Below are 26716 nucleotides of genomic sequence, written 5' to 3'. Positions count from 1 at the left end.
GGCAGCTACTGTTTGCCATGTCCTAATGCATCTTGAACTTTATACTTAGCACTTTGTTGGCCTAGCTGTATAAGGATTTAACCATACAGCCTTATGTTGGTCGTGTAATATGTTTTCAAGAGGAAGTGCTATGGATTCCTTAGCGAAATTCAAATACTTTAGCACTGCATTTATTAGATTGAGTAGATGGTTCAGAACCCATAGGTAGTGAAAGAGCTAAAAATTTAGGATAAGAAGAATCCTCATGTGTAGGTCAATCTTTTTTAGCAGGGATGTTAGACTTGAAATGAATACTCCTCTGTCTCTTAGCTGAAGTAAAATGTTGAGAGAGAGGAGAAGGAGATCTGAATGGTAGAGGAGTTTTTTTAGAAGTCACAATAGCATGAGACATACTTTCATGGTCATGAGAGACTGAAGAATAGAGACCAAGTATGCTTTTTTGATTTATGGTCCAAATGTGGTTGAGAATTCTGCTGTGCAGATGAAACAGCAATTGCAAAGGAGGCGCCTATATAGAAGTAGAGAAATAGAGAAATCTGATCGGCAGGCATAACATTTTGTTGCTGACACTGCTGTTGATGAAGAAATTGAGTCAGCAGCTGGATTAGGTTAGTTTTCAGTGGTTATACATCCGGTACCAACTGAGATAGAGGTTGCCTAGATTGAGACTGGGGGGATTGAGAACGTTGATGTGAGGTTAGAAGATCTGATTGATCTACTGGAATGGATATGTGTAGAGGAAGAACGGTAAGAAGAAAAATGTTGGTGCCGATAGCCATGTCGATTACGACATTGGCTCCTAGAATGCAGTTGAGACCTCAACCTACTATTAGAAACAGAAGAGGAGGAACGATACAGAGAGGCACTTGCCTTATTCCTTTGTTCTGCCAGTATATAGAAGCACTCAGTAAGGAGAGTTGGTTTACCAGCTTCAGCACCAAAGGACCCGGCATATAGGAGCCTCCACAGATACTGACCACTTCCTCATGATAAGCACATCCACAATGGAATCGTGCATATTTACATCCAGCATTGTCATGGCACCAGGAATTGCACTCCGGGCATCAATAAGAGAAGACTCCTGAAAAGCATCAGCTGATTTCGTTCTGACGTCTATGCAGGTTTGTGTCAGAGCCGTGCTTGTTGATATGTACAGCTGTAATGGCACCAAGAGTGGAGTGTATGCCACTGTGTGCTGGCTTCTAATCTTCTTGCAGCATCACGTGAGAATGAGGAGTATCAGCCAAAACTGACGAGTTCACTGAAACTGTAAGTGAAATAGAGGGTTAATATCTACAGGAGATGTAGAGCGCTTCTTAGCCATTGTGGAAGTTGATGGTTTGAAACTGCCTGTGACTGAAGAAAATCTTTTAATTTGAAGGTTCTTATTTCAATTGTTTTAGGCAACATACTGGCAGTCAACACACTGGTCTACACAGTGTTATTGTCTGAGACATCGTAAACATTGAACATACGGGTCAGAGTTAGACATTTTCCTAACACAGGACTGACATTGCATGAAACCCAGTTTGACGGTTGTCACTGTAAATATAATATCAGCTAAATTAAACTTGATTATGAAAATTAAGGAATTCTTGAAGGGACAGAAAAGTAATTCGGGTCTGGTTGCAACCACGGACTAAATAAAACTGAGGCAGGAAGGGCTGGATTGCAGTACATGTAATAAGTACAGTAGGGCACGAGCAGCCCAGGGACATGCACAGAAAGTTTCATTAGAGCTTTCAGAGCTTTAAAAATGCTGGGTCATCAATGTCTTTGTTACGTAACTTCAGGTCTCATAGCCACACAGTTGAAGTACGGGGAGAATCAGTGAGCATTCTGGTGCTGGGGGGAAATATTGTTGAAAAGGAGTAGGACTGAAGAATGGGGAAAAGTGTGAAGGGTCTGTTGTCAGCTGAGGAAAAGTACTGGCAGCAAATGCCAGAATTTTACATGATGGTGGGCATACCCAGTGGGGGTGGGGCACTGCTTGTTTGAGCACATGAACAGCAGGACAGCACTAGAAAAAAAGAGCTAGCTAGAGCATGCATGCATTTGTGTATGTTCCTGTGTCTCTGGTGAGGATAGTCACATAAATAAATCTTCTCTTTGAAAATCTGGGCTGGAATGGAGAATTTCACTGGTACAAATATTAAGGGAAGTTTTCAGCCTAGGGAATTTACTTGGGCAAATTCCTGTGAACACGGTCCTAATACTGCCTACATTATGCCTGTATCCTTTCAGAAGCATAAAAAAAAAGCTAAATATTTTATTTTGCCTTTTCCATTATATAAAATATTGAGTGGAGTGGAACAGGAGGATGTGAAGCATCTGTTCATGCTTTCCAAAAATACTAGGACTAGGGGGCATGCGATGAAACTACAGTATAGTAAATTTAAAACAAATCCGAGAAACTTTTTCTTAACCCAACGCGTAATTAAACTCTGGAATTCGTTGCCGGAGAACGTAGTGAAGGCGGTTAGCTTAGCAGAGTTTAAAAAGGGGTTAGACTGTTTCCTAAAGGACAAGTCCATAAACCACTACTAAATGGACTTGGGAAAAATCCACAATTCCAGGAATAACATGTATAGAATGTTTGTACGTTTGGGAAGCTCGCCAGGTGCCCTTGGCCTGAATTGGCCGCTGTCGTGGACAGGATGCTGGGCTCGATGGACCTTTGGTCTTTTCCCAGTGTGGCATTACTTATGTACTTATGAACCTTTTTTCATTTGTAAAACTTTGTAAATTTATATCTTGGACACATGGTCCTTAAATCTCACTCTTCAGGCAGTTGATTTGTACCTGAGTTAATGGAGAGTGCAAATGACTTGCCCAGCTTCCCTCTCAGCCCACTGCTGTAGAGTTGCCAAGTTACCCAGCAGGGAGACCTCTTGGCCAGTCCTGTTTTTTTAAATTTATATCCCAATTCAGTATTCTGTTTGTAGTCCCTGTTACCATCAATTGAAATTAGGGCTTCGGGCTCCACAGTGTACCAGGATAGGGTTGCAGAAACCCAGGACTGGCTCAGAATTTCCCTCCTGGACCCTGGTAACTTAGCTGCTCTCCAGCTCTAACCATGAAGCCTCTCCATTCAAAGCATGGGCTTGCATAGTCCTCATGCTCACTCACAAACTATTATGCTAGCATACCCACAACTAGGCTGTGCACTTTGCTTGGCTACTTCTGGAGAGGTGAAATGGTGGTGGGGTAAAGAGTGCCTTGTAAATGTTTGCCTAGGGCCCAATATAGTGCTAATCCAGCCCTGGACCATAGCACTTGGATGTCCATTTTTCATCTGTTTTAGAACAGGCTGTATCTCGGCAGATCCTGTTCTAAAATATATGAGAAATGGATGTCCATATCTGATGTACAGACTTGATTGTCTATATTCTGAGTTGAATGTCCTTTCTAAAATTCAGCTCTGCATTTCCTCCTGCTTCTTGTGTCCTTGCTACAAATCAATTGACAAGGTGTGCAGCAGAATGGCAAACTATACGGTTTGTGGAAAAATATGGAACTTAAAAAGTTTTCAAAATAACCCACCCTAGGATGGAGTTCCAGTGCATTGAGCTTGCAAAACAGTTGAGTTCTTAATGAAATCCCAGAATTCACTGAGCTAACAGCTCAGTGGTGTCAAAGATTTTGTGACTGTGTCAAGGTCAAAGGACAGTTTGAACACTCATTATGAATTAACTAAGAAAAAGAAAACATTATGCTAATGTATTTTCAAAGGTCAGACTAAATGTTTAAACAATTGTAAAGTTATTTGAAACTACATAAGGGGTCCCGTTTTTTCCAGACACCATGTATGTATTCATATAACAATGAATACACTTTCCTCTGGATTCTATATATGGTGACTAAAATTGCATGCACAAAACAGCATGCATAGCTGATTTTTGCATGCAACTTAATTGCTTAAGCCACTCAGCATAAATAATTGGCTGCTAACAACCAATTATTCCAGACACTATATAATGGTGCCAGGTTTCGGATTCTTCAGGGAAGAGGTTCATTGGAGAAAAAAAGATGGTGTAAACAACACTAAGTATTGTAACTCTACGTTGTATTTAATATCCCCTGAACTAGCTTTCTTAATCAATGGAAAAGCACTCATAAATTCATACTGCACATGATCTGTAAGGGAAAAAATGGCCACGGCATCTAAGCACAGTGATAGCATTTAAATAGCTTTCAGCTGATCCTCAAACCACACATTCTGATTGGTTAACACTAGATAATGGTATCCAATCAGATCAAAGACCACCAGATCTTGGAGCCATTGTCAAAATACCAAGACTTATTTTTGAAACCAGATGCTAGTCAAGTCCCTTCATGTCACAATATCACACTCAAGGCTTGGAATATTTAGATGTTTGGGAGTATAGGGTTGATAATAAGATGCATACCACTCTTTTTTTCAAAAACCCACAACTCGCAATACTTTGCTTCATTTTTCCAGGACTCATCCTTACCACCTTAAAGTTGGCCTGCCTATCAGCCAATTTTTGAGACTGAAAAGGATTTGCTCTAATGACACAGCTTTTGAGACTCAAGCATCTATCATGACTACACATTTTTGGAAAGAGGGGTACCCTAGAACTGTGGTTAGGAAAGCATATCTGAGAGCAAAATTCTCACAGAGGGAATTGTTACTACAATATCAATCAAAAAATGAAGAAGAAAAATTGATGATGGTAGTACTAGAATCAACAAGTGCATCCATTCTCATTGCAGATTCATGAATGGTTTATAGATCATCCCATCTGTGCTTTCAGACGGAGCAAAACTATTGGTGAGATGCTTACTTACAAGTGCCTGGACTACAGTCAGACCCACTTGGACACCTTGGGGCACTTTAAATGCGGTGCATGTCAATGGTGTGAGTTGACTATTGAAGGATTAGTATGGAGACATCCAGTTAATCTACGCCATATAAATGCCCGTTCCTTTTCTAATTGCATGACCAGTAATGTAGTTTACGCGATTATCTGTCCTTTTCAGTTGATCTATATAGGACGATCGAGCCATCCCATCAAGGCTCGTCTCAATGAACACAAGTCCAGAATTAAAAATCAAGTACTAACAGCTCTGTTAGTTCAACATTGGTTGGACCGTCACCATCAACTTAGTGATATTAGATGGAGAATTCTGGATAGTGTCCAACTGGTGGGGGGGGGGGGGGGGACATTGGACAGTTGTTAAACTATAAGGAGCAACGGTGGATTTTTCAATTACAGACACTTCACCCCTCGGGATTGATCTCTGAGATTGACTGGTGGTCATTGATCTGTTTGGTTAAAACTATATAGACTGTATCCAATCAGAATGTGTGCTTTGACGGTCAACTGAAAGCTATTTAAAAGCTATCAACGTGCTTGGACACTGCGGCTATTTTTTCCCATGCAGGAGATCATGTACTGTATGAATTTGTGGGTGCTTTTCTATTAAGAATGCTAGTTCAGGGGATATTAAATACAACACAGAGTTACAATACTTAGTGTTTACACCATCTTTTTTTCTCCAGTGAACCTCTTCTCTGAAGAAGAATCCGAAACCTGGCCATGTTATATAGCGTCTGGGACATTGAGATAGAATTTATGTGATATATAGTCCCAACACGAGAAAATTGTTGACTGTCTTAAGAATTGGAACAACCAATTATTGGCCTTAATTAGAATTTATGCACATATTGTATTCTATAATAATCTACGCATAAATACTATCTCGTATAAATTGGGGGGTGGGGGGAGCATGGTTTGAGGTGTTTCGAGGGCGTTCCAGAATTTTACACACGTAAATAAAGAATTTTGCCAAACAGCACCTAAGTTAGGCACTGGCATTTATACCAGCTTCTAGTAGGCGTAATTGCCAGCGCCTAAAGTTAGGCACAGTTTATGCCCTAAGCACTATTCTATACAGGACGCACACCTTTTATAGACTAGCGCTCAGTTCAAAAAATTTTCAATGTCGGTTTTTAGGAGCCACTTATAGAATTTACCCCTTTATGCCTACTAATTATGGGTTCCTTTTACAAAGGTGCAAATTAGCCCTACCACCGGGGTAGCATAGGAACCTGGCGGTAGTTCTGATGTTGATGTGCAGTTTCCCACAGTAGAAAATAATTTTCTCTTTTCTACTGTAAGGGGCATTCCCGGCAGTAATTGGCAATGTGGCCATATTGCCACGTACTGTCCAATTACTGCGGGTTAGCGTGTGAGCCCATACCGCCAAGAAAATAGGAGGCGGTAAGGGCTCATGTGGTAGATGGCCAGGCACTAATTTTGGAATTAGCGCCTGGCCATTATTGCCGTAAATAGAAATTCGACTTTTTGGCAGACATGCTAAGAGGTGGCCTGAGCGCATAGGAAAATCACCCGCAGGCCACTTTTTTTTAGTGCGCCTTTGTAAAAGGGCCCCTAAGTCAGCATTTATTTTCAGATGTGAATCAGAAGCTTTGTTAAAGCCTTCTTCACACATTCAAAAATATAATAAAATATACTGAGGGCAATAAAAAATGACTTCTGAAAAAATACTGGTTAAAATGTGCATGTATAATGGTATCCTCGAGAGGGACATCTTATTTATTTTATTTATTTATTGCAATTGTATCCCACATTTTCACACCTATTTGCAGGCTTAATGTGGCTTACAAAATCCTGTTATGGCAACGCCATTCCAGGGTAGCAGATACAATTGGTGTTACAACAAGATCAGGGATGAGAAAAAAGATCTATACGGACAGTTATAGAAAGATGACTATCAGATTAGGGTGAAGTGGTGAACTGTTATGATTAAGTTATGGATTCCATTGTAGGCCTTGTTGAAGAGAGAGGTTTTCAGAGATTTGCAAAAGTTAGTTATTTCGTTAATCGTTTTCAGGTCAGTTGGTAGTGCATTCCGTAGCTGGGTGCTCATGTAGGAGAAGCTAGTCGCATGTGTTAGCTTGTATTTTACTACTTTACAGTTGGGGAAGTGTAGATTAAGGAATTTGCGGGCTGTTCTTTTAGCATTTCTGGGAGGCAGGTCCACGAGATCTAGCATGTAGCTCGGGGCATCTCCGTGGATGATTTTGTGAACCATCGTGCAGATCTTGAACGCGATACGCTCTTTCAGTGGGAGCCAGTGAAGTTTCTCTCTCAGGGTTTTTGCACTTTCATATTTTGTTTTACCAAATATGAGTCTGGCTGTGGTATTTTGGGCTGTTTGCAGTTTCTTGATAGTTTGTTCTTTGCAGCCAGCGTACAGTGCGTTGCAGTAGTCCAGGTGACTTAGCACCATTGACTGTATCAGGTTACGGAAAATGGATCTCGGGAAGAACGGTTTTACTCATTTGAGTTTCCACATGGAGTGGAACATCTTTTTCGTGTGTGCTTCACGTGGGTTTCGAGTGTGAGATTTCGATCAATGGTAACTCCAAGAATTTTCAGATTGTTTGAGACTGGAAGAGAAAAGTTTGGTGGTGTTATGGTGGTGAAGTTACTTGTGTTATGTTGTGAGGTGAGTATAAGGCATTGTGTTTTTTCTGCGTTGAGTTTTAGCTGGAATGCATCAGCCCAGGAGTACATGATTAATCTTAGATACAAGCAAGAGAATTTTAAATGTGCATTTAAACCTACAGAGAAGCAAACAGTGTATCAGTTTATATGAACAGTTTTGAGTTAAATTGCACCTGGTAATTTTGGTTTTGAGCAGATAAATAACCATTGAATATTTAGTTTTTTCTTAACTGTGTACTCTCTTAAGATGGAATATATACAAATGCTAATTTCAAATTCTTCAAAAGTTATTCAGAAGGACCCAGAAAAAACTCATGGCCCTGTTCACTAAGCTGCACTGTAGGCACGCTAACTTTTTAGCACGTTCTAAAAATTAGCATGCACTAACAATAGACAACCATTATATTCCTATGGATGTCTCTATTGTTAACAAGCACTAATTTTTAGCACGTGCTAAAAGGTTTGTGCACCTAGAGCGCGGCTTAGTAAACAGTGCCCTCAGTGTGCAGGAGAAAGACCCTGTATGTATATACCCTATTATCAATTTCACTCTGCCTCCTCATAAAATCATTAATCCCTGGATTCTATATAAGGTGTGACAAATAGCACGCGTTAAATTGTGTGGCCAATTTATGCACATACTCAATTGGGTAATGACTCAATTAGTGATAATTGGCCAATAACAACCAATTATCACTGGCAGTAATTGGAATTTATGCATGCTTCTTTTTAGCCCTAAATGCTATTCTGTAAATTGCGTCTTTGTATACATGGTTTATAGAATAGTGATAGGCACATTATTCCAATGAGCCTACACTTTGGACGCCATATACAGAATCTGGCCCAAAATGTGCCATGCTGATTCAGGTCCCAAGGGTCCATAGAGGTTCACTACCGTTATCTCCAGAAATAGCCAGTTTAGATCCCGATACTAGACCAGTGTTTATCAAACTTTCTGTGGCTATGACTCCATTATCAAAGCCACAGAAAATATGTGACCCCCAGAGATCTACCTTCTACTCATGCTCCCACAACATTACAACTCATGCTGCCATCATGCGTAGAGCTAATTGTAATGTGGGGGTTGTCAGGAGGAGAGGTTTTTCTTTTTCTTTGCCCACCCAGTTCACTACCACAGATGCAGATTTTGCAACAGGTTGTTGCTTGTTTCCAAAGATAAGTGGCGGCTTTTCCCCAGGTGTAATTAAATTTTGATCTTGAGCAGGTAAATAACAACCAAATATTGTGTGTTTTTTTCTTGACTATGTACTATCTTAGAGGGAAGTAATAATTTCTTCCAGAAATTCTGTTCAAACCCCTTTTAAATCCAGCTTCATTAAGAAGCCTATTGACTAAACCTCAGTTTAGTTTATTTCTTGATATTCTGCATGTCAAGCTGTACAGCATAAGAGTGGTTTAAATAAAACTTTTTCTTGTATTAAAAAGGAAAAGAAATACAATAATCAAATATAGAATAAAAAAGAGAGGAGCATTGAGAGGGTAATGGGGAAGGGGAACCTCATCAGCAAGATTGATACCAACTGAACTATACAGTTCCATATTCTAGAATGAATGAGTGGGTTTGTAATGCACTTTTGAATTTATTACAGTTAACTCATTGCATAACTCCGGTGGGACGAAATTCCACTAGCGGGGTCCTAAATATGAAAAACCAGATAATTTGATGATGAAAAAAACATCCAACGGACTCAGAGTTCATATCAGAAGTTTATTTCATAAAAGGTACTGGACTCGACACAAATCGTGTTTCGGCCTGTGCCCCACCAACACCTGCTTCAGGAGTTCGTCCTGTCCGGCGGCTGCCGTCATCTCCAGTGTTGTGCTGCTGATGAGGTGAGGGACTCCTGAAGCAGGCCTCTGCATCCGAAACATGATTTGTGTCGAGTTCAGTACCTTTTGTGAAATAAACTTCTGTGAATGCTTTGAGTTCATTGGATGTCATCATCTTCGATGTTTCCTTAACTGTTTGCCTGCCTGTTTTGACCTGTGCGAGGGTTTTGTGGAGTTCTGTGCTTGTCGAAATAAGGTAGTCATAAGACATAAGCATCGCCACACTGGGACAGACCAAAGGTCCATCTAGCCCAGCACCCTGTCTCCGACAGTGGCCCATCCAAGTCACAATCACCTGACAAGATCCACGGAGCAAAGCATTTTGTACTGCTTGTCCCAGGAACAGTGGATTTTTCCCTACGTCCATTTAATAACATTTCCTTCAGGAAGCCGTTCAAACCTTTCTTAAACTCTGCTAAGCTAACCGCCTTAACCACGTTCTCCGGCAACGAATTCCAGAGTCGAATTACGCACTGAGTAAAGAAATATTTCCTATTATTTGTTTTAAACTTACTGCACTCCAGCTTCATCGCATGCCCCCTTGTCCTAGAATTTTTGGAAAACATAAACAGACACTCCACCATCCAGATGACACGTGAAGATTGCTGGCAGAACCAGTTGGTTCCTATAGAACAGCCATTCCCAACCTAGTCCCATTGGGTTTTCAGAATATCCACAATGAATATGCATGAGAGAGATTTGCATGCAGTTCCTCAACTGCATGCAAATCTAACTCATGAATATTCTTTTTGGATATTCTAAAACCGCAACAGGACTAGGTGTGCCCTGAGGACTGGGTTGGGAATGGCTGCTATAGAGTGACCACATTGCATGTCTTGAAATAACAGGAGTGAGCATGCTGAGCATGTATAATGGTATATTAGAGAAGGATGTCTTAGGTACAAATAAGAGAATTTTATATTGAATGCAAAAATTCACTGGTAGCTAATGTAACATTTTTAGCACTTGCATGTTCAAAATGCAGCAGCACATCTTACTAGACATAAATGATAGGATGTTCTTTTCTTCTAAATTGTACCCTTTTATTTTTTCCAAATGTATCTTGTATGGTGGTGGCTGAAGAGTCAAGTTTTTGAGTCAACATTTTCAAAAGGTTCCATGCCTTAGACATGGTTTCCTGTTGAGAACTCTCCCAAACAGATCAATGCAAACAAACTGCTGAAATGTTTTTGCTCACAATGCTGCTTATACAATATGTGGTTTCTGGTTTGCAAATCTGACCACTTTTAGATAGTTCTATTGGAGATTTTTCTTGATGTTCCGGAGTTTACCTTGACTTCAGCAGTTCATGGAACTTAATTTTCTTAATAATATTTGTATAGTTAAAATTGCTAGTTGGAAGCTTTTAGAAATGTATTTGTATCCTCCCCCTGCTTTGAAAAAGCGGTTTAGCTTCATTTTCAAATGCTTTTACAGCTTCTTTAGAGAATCCCAGAGTTATTGAAAGTAAACGGAAGTCACAATCTGAGAGGTTGAAGGGTAAGAGTATTTGTTCAACCATGGAATTGTCTTCACCCGATTAATTAAAGATCTAAATGGGTCACCTTTGTTTTTGGGCCTTATTAATTTTCTTTCAAAAGCAGTAATGCATCAACTGGAAGGGTATCCACCTGCCATATTCACTTTGGACCCTGTTTACTAAGCCATGCTGTAGGTCCACTAGCTTTTTGCACCCACTAAAAATTAATACGCACTGATAAAGACACCCATTATATTCCTATGGGTGTCTTTAGCATTAGCGTACACTAAAAGGTTTGCGTGCCTACAGCACGGCTTAGTAAACAGGGCCCGTTATTTTAATCTGTTAATATCAGCAAGCAAATAGCAATTATGCATTTAAATTTGGAGAGATGTTTCTCTGTACCACATAGAGCAGTGATTCCCAAACCTGACTGTCTGGGTCTCCCTCATGGACAGGATTGAGAATCACTGACAGAGGTTGTGTCAGCTTCTGTTCACTTACAGATTTATTGAATCCTGTTCAGAAGGAATGGAACCTAAGCTTAGATTGGGTGGCAGAGCCGGTGGCAGGAGGCAGGGATAGTGCTGGGCAGACTTATACGGTCTGTGCCAGAGCTGGAGGTGGGACTGGTGGTTGGGAGGCGAGGATAGTGCTGGGCAGACTTATATGGTCTGTGCCAGAACCGGTGGTGGGAAGCGGGGCTGGTGGTTGGGAGGTGGGGATAGTGCTGGGCAGACTTACACGGTCTGTGCCCTGAAAAGGACAGGTACAAATCAAGGTAAGGCATACACAAAAAGTAGCACATATGAGTTTATCTTGTTGGGCGGACTGGATGGACCATGCAGGTCTATTTCTGCCGTCATCTACTATGTTACTATACAGTTTGACTAGAGGTGTCTAAACCTTTGTACACAAGGCTGCATTTCCCTATGGTATAGTATTCTGGCATTGGGGCAGATCCTGCTTCTTTTATTGATACTCCTTGTGAGCTTAGGCAAATCAATTAACCTTCAACCTCCTCAGTGGTTAGTGCAATGGACGTTGATCTTGGGGAACTGGGTTTGATTCCCACTGCAGCTCCTTGTGATTCTGGGCAAGTCACTTAACCCTCCTCCATTGCCTCAGGTACAAAATAAGTACCTGTGTATACTATGTAAACCGCTTTGAATGCAGTTGCAAAAAGCACAGAAATGTGGTATATCAAGTCCCATTCCCATCCCAACTACCTTTCTGCACTCATAACGCAGCTTGCTTTGAGCTTGGATTTGGAAAGGTGAGTAATCAAATCTAAATACAGTAAACGTAACTAGGATTTGTGTCTTGTGCTCACTTGGTACTGCTTATACTGTACCTCAGATTTTAGAAATAGCACCAATAAGCCACCAGGGATCAGATGTTCAGGCCACATACACTGGTGCACACACTACGAAAACAGCTGCACTATTTTTAGTTCAATCTTTAGCCTCATTCCTGATTTCTGAAGCACTGGAACACTACAGGAAGGTATAGGTACCCAGAAGTATAGCAAAAAGGCTAACAAATGTTTACAAGATGGAACTAAACACTATTATCAGTTTAGTTCCACAATAGCAATCTTAGCCTTGTCGTTGTAGTAAGTTTCATTTGCCACCATGAGCTACATTGTAAAGGTTGAGAGAGATATATGTACTTGTGGTGCTGCTATATCAATGTGTGAATACAAACAAGCTCAGCAATACGGACCAATCAACTTAATTTATTTTGTATATCCTCAGGGCCCATGCTGGGATCCAGGTCAGAAATTTTGGAGGGGGTCCTAAATCCTGCCAGCAGCTTCAGGCAGGCTTGGCGTTCCCTATAATATGGGTACATAGGGTACTTACCTTGGTTGCACCCCTTAACAATAACACCGCTCCTGTCTTTGTTGCTGTACACAGTTGTGAACTATTGTTTGGGGTTTTTAATTCCTGTTTAGCATATCACTTTAAAAGCTATGTAAATGTTGACTTCCGTGCTTCGTTGTTTTTAAAAAAAATTCATGTTCTGATGGTTTCTGTGTTTTCTCGGTGCAGGTGGAAGTGAAGCCATATGTGCTGGATGATCAGATGTGTGATGAATGCCAGGGCACTCGCTGTGCTGGAAAATTTGCTCCCTTCTTTTGTGCCAACGTGACCTGTTTGCAGTATTACTGTGAATACTGCTGGGCAAGCATACACTCGCGTGCTGGCAGAGAGTTCCACAAACCCCTGGTGAAAGAAGGAGGTGACCGCCCCCGCCATGTCCCTTTCCGCTGGAGCTGAGGCCAGTGCCCAAAATTCAGCATCAAGTCATAGAGCATGTCGAAATGGAAGGAAATGAGTGTGCTGCCTCTGGGCTGAATGTTCTGGAAATCTGTGCGTTCATCCTCAAATTTAAAGAAGAAATGGGTCTTTATATTACTATTATTATTTACAGTCACATTACTGAACTTGGTGTCCAGTATAATATAAGCCTACAGAGTGTAACTACTGATCTTGCACTTTGATTAACTAAAACATCTACTTAGTACCTTTGTTTCCATCACAAGACTTGTTGCTAGAGACATGTAACTGCCATTCCCATCGGCCTACGAGAGGCTGATGTGTACGTGGTGAAGAGATTTTCTTGTGATTATTTTGAACTTAGCATGCACTTATTTTCAGCAACGTAGACTTGCCCCTAAAAGATGACTTACCAAAGGTAATACACAAAAGTAGGTGGCAGATGTAGCAAAACGTTTTACAGATATTCAGGAATTATTAGCAGTGGTCATATAGAGTACACATAACCCTTAGAAAAAATAAGCCTTTAGTTGCTTTCATTTTGACTTGTAAGGATTATACCTCATAAGCTGGATCAGAATTTGTTTTCCATTTTGTTAGTTTGCTAAGTTTTTTTCCCCTTTTTTTGTTCCTTTTAAAGTATTATATATAAATATATGCTGCAATAGCTTTTGCTGCTATGTAAATGGTATTACTAATACCATAATACTCTATTCAGGCTAGAATAGCAATTCAAAAAAAAGAACTCTGTGATTTGAGTAATGAATGATGGCTGCTCAAAGAAGATCAACTAAAAGGTGATGTGTTTTCAAGGAAGGTCAATTATTTTTTGACTGCATGTTTACTCTTTAATCAGGTTGCTGCATGCAATAAATTTTATGTATGACATATATTATGAAATCGGCCCACGATGCACAAATTAAGAATCTATGTAGGCTACAAAGTGCAAAACTTTAAAAATGTGACTGGCTTAGGATTGGTGGAAGGCATGCCTCAGATAATGTAATGGGTTTTTAAATTAGGATCAGCTCATTACAGAATTACCCATAGTTCAAATGTATTAAGAAAACAAAAACAAAGATTAGATGTAGGATGTTCTTAAAACAAACTTGTGGATGGTAGATGAAGTACATTGCGGTGCTCTGTTATATATTGTGCAATTTATTTTTTAGAGTCAAGTGATTGTCTAGTACTGTGATCAGACTTAACTGTTAGAAAGCACCATGTCTGACCTTCAAAGCTCTTACAGTTTGTAACTCATAGAAACAATACCATGAGCTCTGTTACAACTTCCTCTAAGGCTTGCACCATTTCTATTTTTTCAGACCTTGTCCAGAAAACCAAAGAGCTCATATTAAGTATCATACACTACCAATATATACATATTATATATATATATATATATAATTATATAGATATACAGTATTGTCTGTCAGATTTACAAACTAGGCACATTTGAAGAAAGATTTAAAATACAATGCTAAAGAAATGTCTGCATGCACGCACACAATTTTAAGAGATTTCAACTATTATGGAAAAAAAAACCTGATTTCTGGATATCTCCTGTGAAGCTTGAATTTATCTACTAACATGGTGGACATTCTTTTTTAGCATGCACTAATAAGGACTGCAGACAGGAATTTTCCCACAGACACTGTGTACTATTGGAGAATGTCTGTTATGTTCCCCCCCTTTTTTGTTTTTTTTAGCAGTTCTGGGGACAGTCTGCTTATGACACCGCATAGTAGATTTAAATGTTTGATTTTATGTGTTTTCTTTGTGTCTAATGTAGTGTTTATCTTTTTCAGTGTTTATTTGCAAACAATGTTGGGGAAAAGTCTGGATTTTGTTTTAATTTTTTTTTCAGGGAAAATCAGGAAAGTGAATTTATTTAGTTTTTTAAAACTGGATTTGAATGCTTATTATAATTATCCCTTTGAAGGATATCTTTGGTTGGTGATCCTTTTTTCCCAGCCCACATGTGTGTGTGTGTGTGTGTTCTGGTGTCATCTGTAAGACATTCATTGTGCACTACCTTTTTGTATCTGGACATTTTTCAACCCCGTGGCTGATTTTTTTTATTTTAATTATTATTATTATTATATTTTTTTATGTTAAGAAACAGGCATGCTTTCTGACTGACATGATCTTTTGCAATACCTCAATGTTGAAATATAGGAAAGTAAATATTTTCTAAGTAAGTTTATTCAGAAAAAATATATATTAATTTAATTCAAGAAGATGATTTAAAAGATGAGTAGTTTTATTTTTTTCATGCTTTTTTTAATTGCAAAGTTAGAACTTTATAACATAAATATTGAGGATCATAACTAACCTACAGTAATGTACCTAATTATGTGAAAGTAAACATTTTTGAAGAACTCCATCTCTTGCCCCTCTTTTTTTTCATACCATGGAATCCTCCAGGAACTTAAAACTGGAGAAGTTATAGACTATGGGATTGAATGAAATGGAAAAAATGAAGATGTAAATGAAAAAGTATAAACAAAAACTCCATTTGGTGCTGAACGTTGTGAATAGAAGGTGAAAAATATTTTCCCTTGATTTGTATATTTCTAATCACGTGTTGATTATGCACGACTGACCAGAATTGTGAAAGAATTCTTCTGTTTGTATTTTTAATGTTTTTTTTAAATTTCTTAAGTTATAACCTGTTCTTTTTTTGTTTTAAAGATGGACTTTGCCCCCACTTCCCCTCCAACCCACTCCCTTGCACATCTAGTTGCCAGTGTGCTCTATCAAGAGTGCACTTAAAAAAAACCACACATTTATTTGTAAAAAGGAAAACTAGAAAACACATTTTGAACTTGATGAAGAATCCCTTCGATTCTTCAGGTCCTATTGAGGCCTTTTTTTCTTGATGTGAGACTTGAATTAGTTTTTTGTTTTTGTTTTTTCAAGGCTAACCTAACCTCAATTATTTGTTATGTGCAATACTGTTTGTACTGTTTGTATAAAAAATGAAAAAAGAAAAAAGGCATAAAACTTTATTGCAAATTTATTTTCATTGCAATCTTTAAACATTGTGATTCACAAAGATCATTTTTCTACTGTCAAATATGTACCTTTTTCTTCATGCTGATATTTTTTCAATAGCAATGTAGCCTTTGTACTGAGAAAATTTTTCATTGTTATTTTTAGAAAGATTTTTTGCTAAGAGAAAATTAAAACATATATACTTATTTTCATTTTTATTTCTTATTTTCTTTAAAGAATACTTTCTGAACCATTACTATAGTTGTTTCTGGGAGAGACTTTCAGATCTGGTCAATGTCATTAATATTATTTTGTATTTTTACTTGGAATAAATTAATTTTATGATGCAAATTCTTTAAAGCTTTTTTTTTTTTCATTTTTCAGTTATTTTGGAGCTAAAGCTTTTTGAATATTGTTACTATAAAATGTCTAGTTTTTTGAAAAGCAAAGCTTTATGTATTTACTTGCATTGTGGTTTACAATGGTGTGGTGATTTAAAAGAAATTGGATATGTAAAGTGATTGAAAAGTGTACTGATGAATTGGGCAATAAAATGAATGAATGAAGCAGAAAAATGTGATACTTTGAACAGCCTTCTCCTTTTCTTACCATGTTTTAGGGAAGGGAACAATTAGGGATGTCAGTACTGTTTTAGTGTTTTAAGTTTTAATACAGAGGAACATCACTTGTGAGTCAACATTTTTTTTTACTCCAAATTGACTGTTTCTGGGTAGAATTCATGAGTTTTGCAAATACAGTAGACAAGGATGGAAGGGGGAGGAGGATCAGAAAATTGCTTCTATGTGGTGTGAAGATTCTTCTCAGATTTTTGTCAAGCTGCTTTTTTTTTTTTAACTTATATTTACAAATCACAAGCAAATAAATGTATAATGCTTATAGAAAATAGGATCAAATCAAGGAAATTGAACATTCCAGTAATCCAAAAAACAAAAATTAAAGAAATCAAACAGATCCATTTGTAGCCCCCAAATTACCGGATCCAACAGAAATTACAGAGAGTTTTATACCATAAACAGAAAATGTAAGAAATGACCAAGCCTAGTTGACTATTACTAATACCCGAATTCTACACCAGCATCTAAACAGGAGACTCACTAACTAGCTCTAAGGGAAACTTATTAAAGCTGCTTTTTGATAATTTTATTGATACGTGAGGCATGGCCTAAAGCAAATGTACTCCAAATATGCAAGTAGTAAACTGCTGATTTCCCTGTTAAAAGAGTAGCAACAAAATAGCTGTTTAATGGGAAAGCTTACACATCACTTTAAGTATTGTGACATCTCTACTTGCAAGGCCTGCGAGAATGATTAGTCACTGTCTGGTGTAGATGTAGGGTTTTAAAAAAAAAATGTATACTAATTTTGGTTTGTATGTTTTTTTTTTTTTTTAACTGGATAAACTTTCTTCTCAATTGAGCTGCTTTAGTACCCCTGTTATACCACAAAATATTTTGTATTAATATACTTGACTACTCTATACCCCAGAATGGTAACTGGTTGGGAATACTAATTTTACTATAATTGTAGCACATTTAAATGAGGGAGTTTTTAGCAAAAAAAAAAATAAATAAAAAATAAAATAGTAAACAACGGTGGCTAATCCAGTTCTTCTTAAATTTTACTGCACATTATTTCTGTTGGGGTATAAAGTAACACATTTGTAATTTTGTTGTCGGTTATGGACATATAGAATGTTGACAGCTACTTTGTTTTTCAAAGACAGCTACTTTTTAAATGTACTGTATCTTTTTACATGCTCCTTAAATTGTTTTTAGCTAGCAGTCCTAACATGGCTTCTACCATTTTGGCTTGGACTAATGCTTGTATGGAATTGTAGTACTGTGACTAAACTTGGAACTCAATGCTGCTATTGCTTAAACTGCTTAAAATCTTTGTAGTTTGGACTTTTTCTGTAACCACAAACTCTTATTAAATCTAGTTGTATGAAGCACTGACACTTGTCATCCTTTGCAAATGCTAAGGCAGTAGCTTGTGATTACGTATGTTACAGATATGCAAGACAGCCTATACAGTCTCGTCTAGATTGTTTCTTTAATAACACATATACTGCCTTTCTTCTCGCATCCAAACTGCTCAGAAAAAAAATCTACTTAATTACATAGCCATAAATTATGCTAAACAGGCAAATCGGAGGGAATAGCACAAAAGGTCATCAAGTAAGAAGAATGTATCAGGCCACAGGTGGAACAGACAAGGCAGACTTAGATGTCAAAGGAAGCAATGTTTTTATTCAAACCTCTCACGGCACATGTTTTGGCTATCGCCTGCATTAGAGGTAAAACACATGAGGTTTATCTGTAGAGTCCTTCTCAATGGAGGAGAGGCTAGTGGTTAGGGTGGTGGACTTTGGTCCTGGGGAACTGAGTTCGATTCCCACTTCAGGCACAGGCAGCTCCTTGTGACTCTGGGCAAGTCACTTAACCCTCCATTGCCCCAGGTACAAATAAGTACCTGTATACAATATGTAAGCCGCATTGAGCCTGCCATGAGTGGGAAAGCGCGGGGTACAAATGTAACAAAAAAAAAAAAACCCCACACACAATACAAGAAAGCACACAAGTGATTCTCTGCGCGGCTCCATAAAGCAGTGGTGGTTTGTATTGTGTCTGTTGTTGAGAAGAACTCTACAGATAGATGCCTTATGTTTTACCTCTGACTGACCCCTAATTCAGGCGTTAGCCGAAACATGGGCTGTGTCTGGTTTTGAATAAAACATTGCTTCCACTGACATTTGAATCCACCTTGTCTGCTCTATCTGTGGCTTGACACATCCTTCTTACCTGTCGTAAATTATGCTAGAAATTTCTTCTTCATTTGGCAAACAGTTAATATATGTATATAATATGTACATTTTTGATTGTACCACATAAAGGTGGTATACCAAATGCACGACCTATACCTATACTTTTGTACATGGTGTTCACACATTTATTATGCAGAAGTTGTTTTTATTTTTTTTATATTGTAGTTTGCTCACGCCTTTCCAGTGGTAGTTCAAGGTGAGTTACATTTAAGTATTGTATTTCCTTGTAACCTTAGGACTTACAATCTAAGAGTGGAGGAGTGGCCTAGTGGTTAGAGCACTGATCTCGACATCCAGCGGTGGCCTGTTCAAATCCCACTGCTGCTCCTTGTGATCTTGAGCAAGCCACTTAACCCTCCATTGCCTCAGGTACAAACTTAGATTGTGAGCCCTACTGGGACAGGGAACTACCCAGTGTACCTGAATGTAACTCACCTTGAGCTACTACTGAAAAAGGTGTGAGCAAAATCCAAATAACTAAGAGGTCCTTTTCTAAGCTGTGGTAAAAAGTGGCCTTAGCGCTCCCTTGCACAGGTCTTTCCTGCCCACTAAGGCCATTTTTATTCTAAGGCCATTTTTACTGCAGTCATAAAAATGGCATTTTTGTATTAATAGCAATGTGCCATTAGTGTAACTCATGAGCACTACTGCCATACATTTTGCAGGCGGTAAGAGATCACGTGGGCAGTAATGTCGCTGTACTGATTAGCGTAGGAATGCCCACTCTCTTCCCCTGACATGCCCCCCTCCCAAAACGTTTTTAAAATTTGTTTTAGCATGCAGTTAGTGCATGCTAATATGACAGTTATCACAGGACACCTGAGCATGTCCCGTGGTTATACCATTTTAAGCTACATTGGGCATGCATTAGCACCTAAATCAGCTTGGTAAAAAGGCCCCAAAGTTTCTACTTGAGGCATTGGAGGCTTAAGTTTTTTTCAGCCTTATTAACCACATGTCATTTATCATTTAAGATTTTCTTTAATGCACCATTTGCTTTGCAAGTGTATAAATAAAAAAAATGTATAAAATTAGATAAAAGAACTCCATTTATGTGATCGAAAAGAGATCATTCAAAGCACATACACACAATTGGAAAATTGTTGGCATGCAGCTTTAAATAATTTATTTATTTGGATTTATTTACCCCCTTTTTGAAATAATTCACTCAGGGTGGAGTACAGTAAAAATTAATCAAACATAAGCAATAGACAATTATAGCAGTAAAAATATTCAAATAACAATGCAGCAGAAAAACAACTCTATAAAGAGAAAACAAATGCTGGGGCCGAAAAACAGAGAAAAGACTTAAGTTGTACAAACTACTCAAAGGTTAGTGTCAGACTAACTACTGAAATAGTGTCCACATCATGCTGTCAGTGCACTGAGTAAAAAACTTTTCCACTTAGCTTCTCCACCCGCAGTAGTACATCTCACACTTGTACATGCATTCTATATGCATGGAAATATTTTCTTACATAACACATCTTTAATCTTCCCTATTCCAGGATTGTAGTAATAGAGTGCTTCACAGTTCCCTCTTTTCTGGTTTTGAAAGGATGCATAAGAATATCCATACTGGGTCAGACCAATGGGTCCATCTAGCCCAGCATCCTGTTTCTAACAGTGGCCAAAACCCAAATAGTGGCAACATTCCATGCTACCAATCCCAGGGCAAGCAGTGGCTTTCCCATGTCTGTCTCAATAGCAGACTATGAACGTTTCCTCTAGGAACTTGTCCAAACCATTTTTAAACCCAGATACACTAACCGTTGATACTCCGGCAAAGAGTTCCATAGCTTAACTATTTGTTCAGTGAAAAAATATTTCCTCCTATTTGTTTTAAAAGTATTTCCATGTAACTTCCTTGAGTGTCCCCTAGTCTTTGTACTTTTGGAATGAGTAAAAAAACCCAAAACAATTCACTTCTACCCGTTCTACATAACTCAGGATTTTGTAGTCCTCAATCATATCTCCTTTCATCCATCTTGGAAAATAGCCCTAATCTCTAGTCTTTCCTCATATGAGAGGAGTTCCATCCCCTTTATCATTTTGGTTGCTCTTCTTTGAACCTTTTCTAAATCTGCTATATCTCTTTTGAGATACGGTGACAGAACTGAATGCAGTACTCAAGGTGAGGTTGCACCATGGAGCAATACAGAGGCATTATAGTATTTTTGGTCGTATTCAACATCCCTTTTCTAATAGCATCCTGTTTGCTATTTTTGCTGCCGTTTCACACTGAGCTGAAGATTTCAGCGTATTATCTACAATGACACCTAGATCTTTCCTCGAGTGCCTAACCTCCAAGGTGGACCCTAGCATCAGATAACTATGATTTGGATTATTCTTTCCAATGTGCATCACTTTGCATTTGTCCACATTACATTTTATCTGCCATTTGGATGCCCAGTCTTCCTACAATTTTTCACAATCTGCATATGTTTTAGCAACCTTGAATAGTTTAGTGTCATCTGCAAATTTAATCACCTTGCTCGTTCAGATTTCCATTATCATTTATCAATATGTTAAATAGTACTGGTCCCAGTACTGATCCCTGTGGCACTCCACTATTCACCCTCCTCCATTGAGAGAAATGACCATTTAACCCTACCCTCTGTTTTCTGTCCAATAACCAAGGTATTTCTCTTGCGGGGCCTGGGTTACTCTGGTACTAACCCCATCCTTCCAGTTCACTGATCTAGAAACCCTTGCCTCTCGAATTCTTTAGGATCTACCATTTTTGAATGACCTCTGCTGCCTCTTGAATCAACTCTTTAGATAGATTGCTTCTGCACCAGTGGACCACCTAACTCCACATATTAAGCGAATGCTACATACCTGTAGAAGGTATTCTCCGAGGACAGCAGGCTGATTGTTCTCACTGATGGGTGACGTCCACGGCAGCCCCTCCAATCGGAAACTTCACTAGCAAAGTCCTTTGCTAGCCCTCGCGCGCCCGCGCGCACCGCGCATGCGCGGCCGTCTTCCCGCCCGAAACCGGCTCGAGCCGGCCAGTCCAGTATGTAGCAAGACAATACACTTCAAGGGAAGACACAACTCCAAAGGGGAGGCGGGCGGGTTTGTGAGAACAATCAGCCTGCTGTCCTCGGAGAATACCTTCTACAGGTATGTAGCATTCGCTTTCTCCGAGGACAAGCAGGCTGCTTGTTCTCACTGATGGGGTATCCCTAGCCCCCAGGCTCACTCAAAACAACAACATTGGTCAATTGGGCCTCGCAACGGCGAGGACATAACTGAGATTGACCTAAAAAATTTACCAACTAACTGAGAGTGTAGCCTGGAACAGAACAAACAGGGCCCTCGGGGGGTGGAGTTGGATCCTAAAGCCCAAACAGGTTCTGAAGAACTGACTGCCCGAACCGACTGTCACGTCGGGTATCCTGCTGCAGGCAGTAATGAGATGTGAATGTGTGGACAGATGACCACGTCGCAGCTTTGCAAATTTCCTCCATGGTGGCTGACTTCAAGTGGGCTACCGACGCTGCCATGGCTCTAACATTATGAGCCGTGACATGACCCTCAAGAGCCAGCCCAGCCTGGGCGTAAGTGAAGGAAATGCAATCTGCTAGCCAATTGGATATGGTGCGTTTCCCTACAGCCACTCCCCTCTTGTTGGGATCAAAAGAAACAAACAATTGGGCGGACTGTCTGTGGGGCTGTGTCCGCTCCAGATAGAAGGCCAATGCTCTCTTGCAGTCCAATGTGTGCAGCTGACGTTCAGCAGGGCAGGAATGAGGACGGGGAAAGAATGTTGGCAAGACAATTGACTGGTTCAGATGGAACTCCGACACAACCTTTGGCAGAAACTTAGGGTGAGTGCGGAGGACTACTCTGTTGTGATGAAATTTGGTGTAAGGGGCCTGGGCTACCAGGGCCTGAAGCTCACTGACTCTACGAGCCGAGGTAACTGCCACCAAGAAAATGACCTTCCAGGTCAAGTACTTCGGATGGCAGGAATTCAGTGGCTCGAAAGGAGGTTTCATCAGCTGGGTGAGAACGACATTGAGATCCCATGACACTGTAGGAGGCTTGACAGGGGGCTTTGACAAAAGCAAACCTCTCATGAAGCGAACAACTAAAGGCTGTCCTGAGATCGGCTTACCTTCCACTTGGTAATGGTATGCACTGATTGCACTAAGGTGAACCCTTACGGAGTTGGTCTTCAGACCAGACTCAGACAAGTGGAGAAGGTATTCAAGCAGGGTCTGTGTAGGACAAGAGCGAGGATCTAGGGCCTTGCTGTCACACCAGACGGCAAACCTCCTCCAATGAAAGAAGTAACTTCTCTTAGTGGAGTCTTTCCTGGAAGCAAGCAAGATGCGGGAGACACCCTCTGGCAGACCCAAAGAGGCAAAGTCTACGCCCTCAACATCCAGGCCGTGAGAGCCAGGGACTGGAGGTTGGGATGCAGCAGAGCCCCTTCGTCCTGCGTGATGAGGGTCGGAAAACACTCCAATCTCCACGGTTCTTCGGAGGATAACTCCAGAAGAAGAGGGAACCAGATCTGACGCGGCCAAAAGGGAGCAATCAGAATCATGGTGCCTCGGTCTTGCTTGAGTTTCAACAAAGTCTTCCCCACCAGAGGAATGGGAGGATAAGCATACAGCAGACCTTCCCCCCAATCCAGGAGGAAGGCATCCGACGCCAGTCTGCCGTGGGCCTGAAGCCTGGAACAGAACTGAGGGACCTTGTGGTTCACTTGAGATGCGAAGAGATCCACCAGGGGGGTGCCCCACGCCTGGAAGATCTGTCGCACCACACGGGAATTGAGCGACCACTCGTGAGGTTGCATAATCCTGCTCAGCCTGTCGGCCAGACTGTTGTTTACGCCTGCCAGATATGTGGCTTGGAGCACCATGCCTTGACGGCGAGCCCAGAGCCACATGCTGACGGCTTCCTGACACAGGGGGCGAGATCCGGTGCCCCCCTGCTTGTTGACATAGTACATGGCAACCTGATTGTCTGTCTGAATTTGGATAATTTGGTGGGACAGCCGATCTCTGAAAGCCTTCAGAGCGTTCCAGATCGCTCGCAACTCCAGAAGATTGATCTGTAGATCGCTTTCTTGGAGGGACCACCTTCCTTGGGTGTGAAGCCCATCGACATGAGCTCCCCATCCCAGGAGAGACGCATCCGTGGTCAGCACTTTTTGAGGCTGAGGAATTTGGAAGGGACGTCCCAGAGTCAAATTGGAGCAAATCGTCCACCAATACAGGGATTCGAGAAAACTCGTGGACAGGTGGATCACGTCCTCTAGACCCCCGGCGGCCTGATACCACTGGGAGGCTAGGGTCCATTGAGCAGATCTCATGTGAAGGCGGGCCATGGGAGTCACATGAACTGTGGAGGCCATGTGGCCCAGCAATCTCAACATCTGCCGAGCTGTGATCTGCTGGGACGCTCGCACCCGCGAGACGAGGGACAACAAGTTGTTGGCCCTCGCCTCTGGGAGATAGGCGCGAGCCGTCCGAGAATCCAGCAGGGCTCCGATGAATTCGAGTTTCTGCACTGGGAGAAGATGGGACTTTGGGTAATTTATCACAAACCCCAGTAGCTCCAGGAGGCGAATAGTCATCTGCATGGACTGCAGGGCTCCTGCCTCGGATGTGTTCTTCACCAGCCAATCGTCGAGATATGGGAACACGTGCACCCCCAGCCTGCGAAGCGCCGCTGCTACCACAGCTAGGCACTTTGTGAACACCCTGGGCGCAGAGGCGAGCCCAAAGGGTAGCACACAGTACTGGAAGTGGCGTGCGCCCAGCTGAAATCGCAGATACTGTCTGTGAGCTGGCAGTATCGGGATGTGTGTGTAGGCATCCTTCAAGTCCAGAGAGCATAGCCAATCGTTTTGCTGAATCATGGGGAGAAGGGTGCCCAGGGAAAGCATCCTGAACTTTTCTTTTACGAGATATTTGTTCAGGGCCCTTAGGTCTAGGATGGGACGCATCCCCCCTGTTTTCTTTTCCACAAGGAAGTACCTGGAATAGAACCCCAGCCCTTCTTGCCCGGATGGCACGGGCTCGACCGCATTGGCGCTGAGAAGGGCGGAGAGTTCCTCTGCAAGTACCTGCTTGTGCTGGAAGCTGTAGGACTGAGCTCCCGGTGGACAATTTGGAGGTTGAGAGGCCAAATTGAGGGTGTATCCTTGCCGGACTATTTGGAGAACCCACTGATCGGAGGTTATAAGAGGCCACCTTTGGTGAAAAGCTTTCAACCTCCCTCCGACAGGCAGGTCGCCCGGCACTGACACTTGGATGTCGGCTATGCTCTGCTGGAGCCAGTCAAAAGCTCGCCCCTTGCTTTTGCTGGGGAGCCGCGGGGCCTTGCTGATTCGCACGCTGCTGACGAGAGCGAGCGCGCTGGGGCTTAGCCTGGGCCGCAGGCTGTCGGGAAGGAGGATTGTACCTACGCTTGCCAGAAGTATAGGGAACAGTCTTCCTTCCCCCGAAAAATCGTCTACCTGTAGAGGTAGAAGCTGAAGGCTGCCGGCGGGCGAACTTGTCGAATGCGGTGTCCCGCTGGTGGAGAGACTCTACCACCTGCTCGACTTTTTCGCCAAAAATGTTATCCGCACGGCAAGGCAAGTCCGTAATCCGCTGCTGGACTCTATTCTCCAGGTCGGCGGCACGCAGCCATGAGAGCCTGCGCATCACCACACCTTGAGCAGCGGCCCTGGACGCAACATCAAAAGTGTCATAAACTCCTCTGGCCAGGAATTTTCTGCACGCCTTCAGCTGCCTGACCACCTCCTGAAAAGGCTTGGCTTGCTCAGGGGGAAGAGCATCAACCAAGCCCGCCAACTGCCGCACATTATTCCGCATGTGTATGCTCGTGTAGAGCTGGTAAGACTGGATCTTGGACACGAGCATAGAGGAATGGTAGGCCTTCCTCCCAAAGGAGTCTAAGGTTCTAGCGTCCTTGCCCGGGGGCGCCGAAGCATGTTCCCTAGAACTCTTAGCCTTCTTTAGGGCCAAATCCACAACTCCAGAGTCATGAGGCAACTGAGTGCGCATCAGCTCTGGGTCCCCATGGATCCGGTACTGGGACTCGATCTTCTTGGGAATGTGGGGATTAGTTAATGGTTTGGTCCAGTTCGCAAGCAATGTCTTCTTCAGGACATGGTGCAAGGGAACAGTGGACGCTTCCTTAGGTGGAGAAGGATAGTCCAGGAGCTCAAACATTTCAGCCCTGGGCTCGTCCTCCACAACCACCGGGAAGGGGATGGCCGTAGACATCTCCCGGACAAAGGAGGCAAAAGACAGACTCTCGGGAGGAGAAAGCTGTCTCTCAGGAGAGGGAGTGGGATCAGACGGAAGACCCCCAGACTCCTCGTCAGAGAAATATCTGGGATCTTCCTCTTCCTCCCACGAGGCCTCACCCTCGGTGTCAGACACAAGTTCACGGACCTGTGTCTGCAACCTCGCCCTGCTCGACTCCGTGGAACCCTGTCCACGATGGGGGCGTCGAGAGGTAGACTCCCTCGCCCGCATCGGCGAAGCTCCCTCCGCCGACGTAGTCGGGGAGCCTTCCTGGGAGGTGGCCGCGGTCGGTACCGCACGCGGTACCGACGTCGGGGACCTCAACCTGGGCGATGGGCCAGCCGGCGCCACGCTCGACGGTACCGGTGGCGCAAGCACCGCCGGTACCGGAGGGGTAGGGCGCAACAGCTCTCCCAGAATCTCTGGGAGAACGGCCCGGAGGCTCTCGTTTAGAGCGGCTGCAGAGAAAGGCTGAGAGG

General features: G+C 41.8%; 1 protein-coding gene across 1 annotated transcript in view; it reads left to right on the top strand.

Annotated features, from left to right (window-relative positions):
* CPEB3 (cytoplasmic polyadenylation element binding protein 3) overlaps positions 1 to 18078 on the top strand; it is a 270166-nt gene extending 252088 nt beyond the window's left edge. The window contains 1 exon segment of the mRNA XM_030203002.1: positions 12885 to 18078. Coding sequence (XP_030058862.1) covers positions 12885 to 13112 — 228 coding nt within the window. The 3' untranslated portion in view covers positions 13113 to 18078.
* Positions 18079 to 26716: the final 8638 nt, after the last annotated feature.

The sequence above is a fragment of the Microcaecilia unicolor genome, chromosome 5, assembly GCF_901765095.1.
Source record: "Microcaecilia unicolor chromosome 5, aMicUni1.1, whole genome shotgun sequence".
NCBI classification, from domain to species: domain Eukaryota; kingdom Metazoa; phylum Chordata; class Amphibia; order Gymnophiona; family Siphonopidae; genus Microcaecilia; species Microcaecilia unicolor.
The sequence above is the reverse complement of the archived record's forward strand: the minus strand, read 5'-3'. Positions and strand labels throughout refer to the sequence as shown.